This window comes from Glycine soja, chromosome 11 (genome assembly GCF_004193775.1).
Source record: "Glycine soja cultivar W05 chromosome 11, ASM419377v2, whole genome shotgun sequence".
In the NCBI taxonomy this organism is placed as follows: Eukaryota; Viridiplantae; Streptophyta; class Magnoliopsida; order Fabales; family Fabaceae; genus Glycine; species Glycine soja.
Genome location: NC_041012.1, coordinates 2,834,528 through 2,841,851, shown reverse-complemented (window position 1 = coordinate 2,841,851; position 7,324 = coordinate 2,834,528). Strand labels below are relative to the sequence as shown.

Sequence of the window (7,324 nt, the reverse complement as noted above, 5' to 3'; positions counted from 1 at the left end):
TCTACATGTTTTCTTGTTTTCAACCATTTTTTTAAATAAAAATTAGTTTTTAGAAACAACTATCAAATAATGGCAATTTCTACACCTCAATTTGTAAAAATAAAACTAATAAATGATTGGGATTTAAAATAAATAAATGATTGAGATTTCTTCTTTGTTAGTAGTATAACTCTTAATAGACTATTTTTTAAATGGAGTGTATTTTAAGTTGAAGTTGAAATTGAAATTAAAGTCTTTAGGTGCAAAAAAAATCTTTAAGGAAGTTTATGGTTCTATTTGCAAATGAGAATTTTTTTAAAGATTAATTAATACAGAATTAAAGTTTAAAGTGTAGTTTAGGATATGTTAAAATAAAACTTTTGTCTTTCGTATTTTCTTAAATTTATACTTTTACTTTCTTATTTTTTAATTAAAACATTTTATTTCTCATTTTTTGATTGAGATATTTCATTTCTATTTTTAAAATTTCACAATTTTAGTTCTTATGATCAATTTCAAACTTTGATCTATGTATTGTGTAAATGTGTATTTGCTTATTATACACATGACAATTTTTTAAAAATTTATTTAATTATTAACATGTTTAATTTATTTTAAAAAATACATAGTCAACAAATTTAAAATTAACCAATGAAACTAAAATGATAAATTTTTTAAAAGTGAAGGACAAAATGTCTCAATTAGAAAATAAAAGAACTAAAATTATGAATTTTTTAAATTGAAGAACCAAATTTCTTAACTAAAAAAATAGGAGAACTAAAATCATATATTTAAAAAAATGGAAAGATAAAAATTATATTTTTATATATCATTTTCTTTAAACTTAACAACCTAAATCTTTTCCAAGAATTTTGAGTAGGGAATGTGAGCATCATAAATTTTCTAATATCATTTTTAATTTGGATTAAAAAAAAAACACATAAAACTTGTCCTCTCATAGGTGCGTAAGTGTTGTTGACTAAAAATTATTATAAAAAAATAGTTTAAATTTACATTTAATTTCTCTTCCATCATATTTTGACCTCATTTTTGCTTTTCTCTTCCTGCTCAACACATCACTTCAATCTGCATATATTTGGATACACATAACACGTCCTGCCAATTTGATCCGTGTCAATTTATTAAGTGCTTCTCTTTATAGCTTTCATGAGATATTTAAATTCAAATCCATTCAAATTAAAAATCTTTAAAAGAAAATAAAAAATCGAATTAAATCATTTTTTTAATTTACTTGGATGATTTTTTTAAAATCAATCGATTTGATTTCATTTCTGATTTGTATTTTTAAAATTAAACAAAATTATACCACTTATACTAAATATTAGTATTTATATTATTTTAGTATTATTTTACTTGAATTTTATAATATTATATATAAAAATTTATACAATACATTTCATTTTTTTCAGATGATTTTTTTAAGAACATCTTTCTTTTAAAATTGATCAAAATTTGATAAGTTTTTATTTTAAAAGATTTAGCATATTAATATGTTTCTTAGATTATTGCTAGTAATTTTTTAAATGTAACTTAGTTTAAAAGTTGAAAAGAAAATATATAAATTTTAATAAAATAATGGTTGAATAAAAAAAAATTAAATGCATCAAATAGTAAAATATTAATTTGATTTGATTTAAATTTTATTTTAAATGAAAATTAAATTGCATATATTTTTTAATTTTAATTCGAATGACTTTTTAATAAAATCGAATCAGAACACTCGTACCTTCCGCAACATTAGGTGCTTCTCTTTACGATAACCTGTAAGCAAACACACGCTATTAGCTACTCTCTCTAATTTTTCCTTTCTCATTCTTTTTTATTACACAAATCTACTACAAACTTGATGCACGTTTAACTTCTTCCTCAACTGAAATCCTACGTGATTTTTGTTTGGATAAGAATGGAAGAGGTGGAACCACGTAAGCACGTCCCATACACAGCCAGCTAGTGTTGATTTTCTTGCACTTTTTCCACTTTTCGATATGGGACCTACCCAAGTGTGTCACTATCGATTCCCAAAAGAGGCTTTGCTTTTTAGTTCATAAATAAACCATCTAGCACTTGAACACTTCCAATATATTTTCTCCCTCCGTATCAAACACAGACACAGAAAAAAAAATGGCTTTAACACTTCGCTCTTCAATTTCCCTCGCCAGCCAGAAAGAAACCAAACTCCAAAAACCCGATGACGAGGTTCCCACCAAAGTGTTTAACTTTGCAAAAGCCAACCCATCTTTCCGTCTTAGAGCAAAGAGTTCCATGCAACAAACACATGTCACAGGAGACAACAACAAGAACAAAAACAACAACTTCAACTCCGAAGTAACGATGATAAACGAGAAAAGGGAGAAGGTTCACGCGCCATCGGTTGCACATAGCCACAATGATTCAATGAGAGTTCCCGTGTTTGTGATGCTTCCGTTGGACACTGTAACAATGGGAGGGACTTTGAATAAGCCGAGAGCAATGAATGCTAGTTTGATGGCACTGAAGAGTGCGGGAGTGGAAGGAGTGATGGTGGATGCTTGGTGGGGTTTGGTGGAAAAAGAGGGACCCTTGAAGTATAATTGGGAAGCCTATGCTGAACTTGTGCAGATGGTTCAAAGGCATGGCTTGAAGCTTCAGGTTGTCATGTCTTTCCATCAGTGTGGAGGAAATGTTGGAGACTGTTGCAGGTATCATACACTACTCATTTTAACTTATTTAATTTTGATGTTGAGAAAGAAAAAGCATAGTCTTGGTCTTAGATTGATTTTGGATGGGCTATTGTAGAATTGATTTCTAATGAAATTGATTTTTATTATAATTGATTATGAAATATGGGGTTAATTACGGAAATGATCAAATTTTTAAAAAATTATCATAATAATAGGTAATTTTTTTAAGAATTATGAAAATAGATAATGTACTTTGATATATAATTTTATAATAAAAAAATCATGTATTAAAGTATGATTTTATTTTTTATTTGTTTAAAATATTATTTTTTTCTCTAAGAATTAAAATCATATGTTAAAATATAATTTTAATTTTTTCTAATGAATTTATATGTAAAATATAATTAAAAAATACATATGTTAAAAAAACACGTTGAAATCGTATCTTAAACTACGATTTCAACTTTTCCTAATAATAAAAAAATTAAAAAGCTGAAATCGGATGTGCATATATGATTTAGTGTAATAATTTTCTAAAAAATAAAATTATACTTTTGAAACACAATTTCTTTATAATAAAATTGTACTTCAAAGTAACATTTATTCCCTCGTAATTTAAAAAAAAAAAATCCCATTATGGTGTAAGAGCCGAAATATGGTGATAAATATGAGTTTTTTTATTTTAAAAGAAAATTAGTAGTGAAATTTTTTTATTGAATCAAAGCAAAATTTATTAAAAGTTGTTTTAATTTGAAAACAACTCTCCTCTAAAATTATTTTTTCAACCTAGAACCAAACTTATGAATATTTATTTAAAATCAAGCGAACTAGTAATTTAGTTGGGGATTAATTTCGAATGATATCAATCACGCAATTTAGTTTATTTATGATAATATAGCATATTGCTTGTTTTGCATTTATAAATAAAAAAATTGGGGATTAATTTTGTTTTTAATTGAGTTTTTTTTTTTCCAGCATTCCTCTACCTCCATGGGTGTTGGAAGAAATCAGAAAGAACCCTGAGATGGTTTACACAGACAGATCAGGGAGGAGGAATCCTGAGTACATCTCATTGGGCTGTGATTCAATGCCTGTTCTGCGAGGAAGGACTCCCCTTCAAGTCTACTCTGATTACATGAGGAGCTTCCGTCACAGATTCAGAGACTATTTGGGCAGTGTTATCATTGTAAGTAACACACCAACTTGTGCTTCAACTTTGGGGTTAATTAGTGGACAGAGTATGGAAGAAACTTAGCTCAAATTTTAAGATAACAACGATCTTAATTGCATTGACTACATTAACAACCACACATAGCATCCCGATTATGACTAATCAATAATATCAAATCATGGAACTAGAATTTGTCCTTTAATTCACCCTTGAATTTTCAACCATATGTGCATAAATAATCAAATATAATGGACTAGTTTTAAGTGGAATGGAGGGGAAGCACTTTTAATTGATAATAATAAAGTAGAAATTGATGCATTTGTTGACAGATATTAAGCCCTAATTTATTTGCAGGAAATTCAAGTGGGGATGGGTCCTTGTGGGGAGCTGAGATATCCGTCTTATCCAGAAAGCAATGGAACATGGAGGTTTCCGGGAATTGGAGAATTCCAGTGCTATGACAAGGTATTGTAAAAAAAAAAAAATTGAAGTCATAAATTTGCACTATTTTTCAAACACGGTGTAAAAGCATGCTAATGTCACACATGCTCCATAACAATTGGACCCCTAAAATCTCGAGCTTTGTGATAACAAATACATCTCAAATATGACAAATTTCAAAATATCTAGAAGTGAATTTTCTCCTTTTTGGGTTTCCTGTGTGTTTTACTAAAAGGACTCGTTTGTCATACAGTATATGAGAGCTTCCTTGGAAGCATCAACTGAGGCCATTGGGAAGAAAGAGTGGGGGAAAAGTGGACCACATGACTCAGGCCAATACAACCAATTTCCTGAAGACACTGGATTTTTCAAAAGGGAAGGTACATGGAACACAGAATATGGACAATTCTTCCTTGACTGGTACTCCACCAAACTTGTTGAACATGGTGAGAAAATCCTTGTATCAGCCAAAGGCATATTCAACTCATGTGGGGTGAAACTATCTGCCAAAGTAGCTGGAATTCATTGGCACTACAAGACTAGGTCACACGCGGCTGAACTAACTGCAGGCTACTACAACACGCGGTTTCGCGATGGATACCTACCAATAGCACAAATGGTGGCAAAACATGGAGTTGTGTTAAACTTCACCTGCATGGAAATGAGGGACAGAGAGCAACATGAGCATTGTTCCCCTGAGGGGTTGGTTCATCAAGTGAAGATGGCAGCCAGAACAGCAGGAGCAGAACTTGCTGGGGAGAATGCACTTGAGAGATATGATGCAGGTGCATTTTCTCAAGTTCTGTCAACAAGTAACTCTGGTTCTGGATTGGCTGCATTCACTTATCTGAGAATGAATAGGAGGTTGTTTGAGGGAGACAATTGGAGGCACTTTGTGGAGTTTGTGAAATGCATGTCTGAAGGTGGAAAGAGACAAAGGCTTCCTCAATCTGATTCTTGTGGGACTCATCTTTATGTTGGACACATCACAGGAATTCAGAAGCAGCAAGAGCAAGCTCAAGAGGTTGCTCTTGTGTGAATAAGTATAGCATCATGTGGAGGGGTCACTGTGTATACTGTCTAGTTAAGTTAAAAGCATCATAGTTTTATAGAAGAGAAAAAGAGATAGAATTATGATGGGTATACGCAAGGAAAATGGCGTATTCTAGACCAAACCCTGAGATCATTAGGAAAAATATTGTTTTATTTCATGTTAGAAATCCAATAAGTGCTGTGCGGTTAATTCCCGCAAATTGATCTTATGTGGTATTTCACATGAATTCGTTTGTTAATTTGTTCCAATCATATGTTCAAACTCTTTAAAGAGAAAAATGAAAAATCTTTCCATATAATTTGATTATTCCAATGGCATTTCAGCATCCAATTCCTAGCTAACAATCTTTAAGCAAAAGCAAGGAGAATATATTACTTACTAGGTGAAGGAAGAAGCGCAAAAAATAGTACAATAAATTAAGATTAGCAAAAAGAAAATAAAGTTCAATCTCTTTCTTAATGTGGTTAAGTTTAACCTCTCTCCTTTTTGTAACACACTCAGTCTCAGCGCTGACAATGATAATAATTATTTTAATCATTTTTGACAGGATAATCTTAGTAATAACAAAGTTCTCAGCAAAATCCACTTTGCAATTATTTTAATCATTTTTGAACTCCTTTTTAAAAAAATCATTTTTGAACTCTTGATTACTCGTATCCATAAATAGCATTCTGAACAAGAATTATCTATAAATTTTGTGGCCGCGAGGCTCTGCGAGGTGTGGCATTTTTTCATTCTTGGTTGCATTCAAGTAAATGCCTGATTGACGGTCTAGTTCAAAGTCTTCTTTTGAACGTATTTGTTAAGTCATTGACAGAACGTATAGGAAGGGTTATAGCAAAGTGTGAAAATTATCACTATGTAGTTCAGTCATCACTAACTAGCTAGGGACAATTAGTCAAACATGAAACTTTAACATAATTTAGTCAAACATCATTTATTAAGGTCACTCTACTAAAATCCTGGAAATTTCTTTCAATCCGTTCTTCAAGAGTATTTAGAAAATTATAATTTCATTAAAATTAGATATTCATTTTGTTAATTTTTACAATATAATTTATTAAGATGAAACTCTGATTTTTTTTATTTAAAAAACACTCATAAAATACCTATAATAATGTATAATGATTGAGTGTTTTTTTTTTCTCTAGGTAATCAAAATTCAATCTCGTAGACAATGCATACTATATTTGGGATCACATCGCACTAGCTAGACAATTTTGAATTTTTGCGAATTGTTTCAAACTTTTCCGACAATAGTTCTATTGACAAGCACCACCCACGTGCCAATCTCAGGAAGAGGAAACATTAACATAATTTTGTCAGAAATCACTTTTAAAACTTTTCCTTGACTATAATACAATGTTGAAAAGAATAAACTACGCAACTCTGAAGATTTCAGCCAGTAGCAACGGCACTTACACCGCTCGTTAGAAATCAGGAGGTGGTAATTTACAATTGGAATGTACTTTTTCAATGGTATACTTTCTTTTATACTTTGGGACATTAGTTTCAAGCGAAAAGAACAAAATTGGAGAGTACACAGTTATGAATATATTCTATAAGAGATTTTAACTCCAAGCTCATACTTTTAAACATGCTACAAGGTTCCTATGAACTTCCGGATAGATTTGTAGATACAGTTAGACCCATTGCACTTCCACTAATATTGATTATTTTTGTAAAAATAAAAGCCAATATTCAATTCTATTTTGAGAAATTTCTCCTTAAGCATGAATAAGAGGGGAAAAAAATAAACTGAGTTTACTCTATAAGTTAAAATAATCTTACCCTTTACTTTTCAATTTTGAGAAGCCAAACCTAGTTTATTCTTATATGATCTTCTAGTGTTACCTTTATTATATAAAATTAGTCTAAATTATAGAACTTATATATAATTTTGATGAATTTATTTCAAAAAAAATAAAAGAGTGTATTTGAAAGTGATTAATATAGAAAACATAATTCAAGAGGTTGAATGCACTAAAAGGTTATTTC

At 30.1% G+C, this 7,324-nt stretch overlaps 1 protein-coding gene across 1 annotated transcript; it reads left to right on the top strand.

Annotated features, from left to right (window-relative positions):
* The first annotated feature begins 2,063 nt into the window (after positions 1-2,063).
* On the top strand, positions 2,064-5,632 carry LOC114377434 (beta-amylase 3, chloroplastic-like). The gene is made up of 4 exons (XM_028335932.1): positions 2,064-2,678; positions 3,636-3,846; positions 4,186-4,296; positions 4,526-5,632. Exons 1-4 carry the CDS (start codon positions 2,122-2,124, stop codon positions 5,309-5,311), a joined length of 1,665 nt encoding a protein of 554 aa, XP_028191733.1. The 5' UTR covers positions 2,064-2,121; the 3' UTR covers positions 5,312-5,632.
* The last annotated feature ends 1,692 nt before the right edge of the window (positions 5,633-7,324 follow it).

Excerpts from the sequence above, each read along its gene's own strand:
- LOC114377434 (XM_028335932.1), top strand. The coding sequence starts at position 2,122 with ATGGCTTTAACACTTCGCTCTTCAATTTCCCTCGCCAGCCAGAAAGAA. Across the intron at positions 2,679-3,635 it reads AATGTTGGAGACTGTTGCAG|CATTCCTCTACCTCCATGGG; the intron begins GTATCATACACT and ends TTTTTTTTCCAG. Across the intron at positions 4,297-4,525 it reads AATTCCAGTGCTATGACAAG|TATATGAGAGCTTCCTTGGA; the intron begins GTATTGTAAAAA and ends TTTGTCATACAG.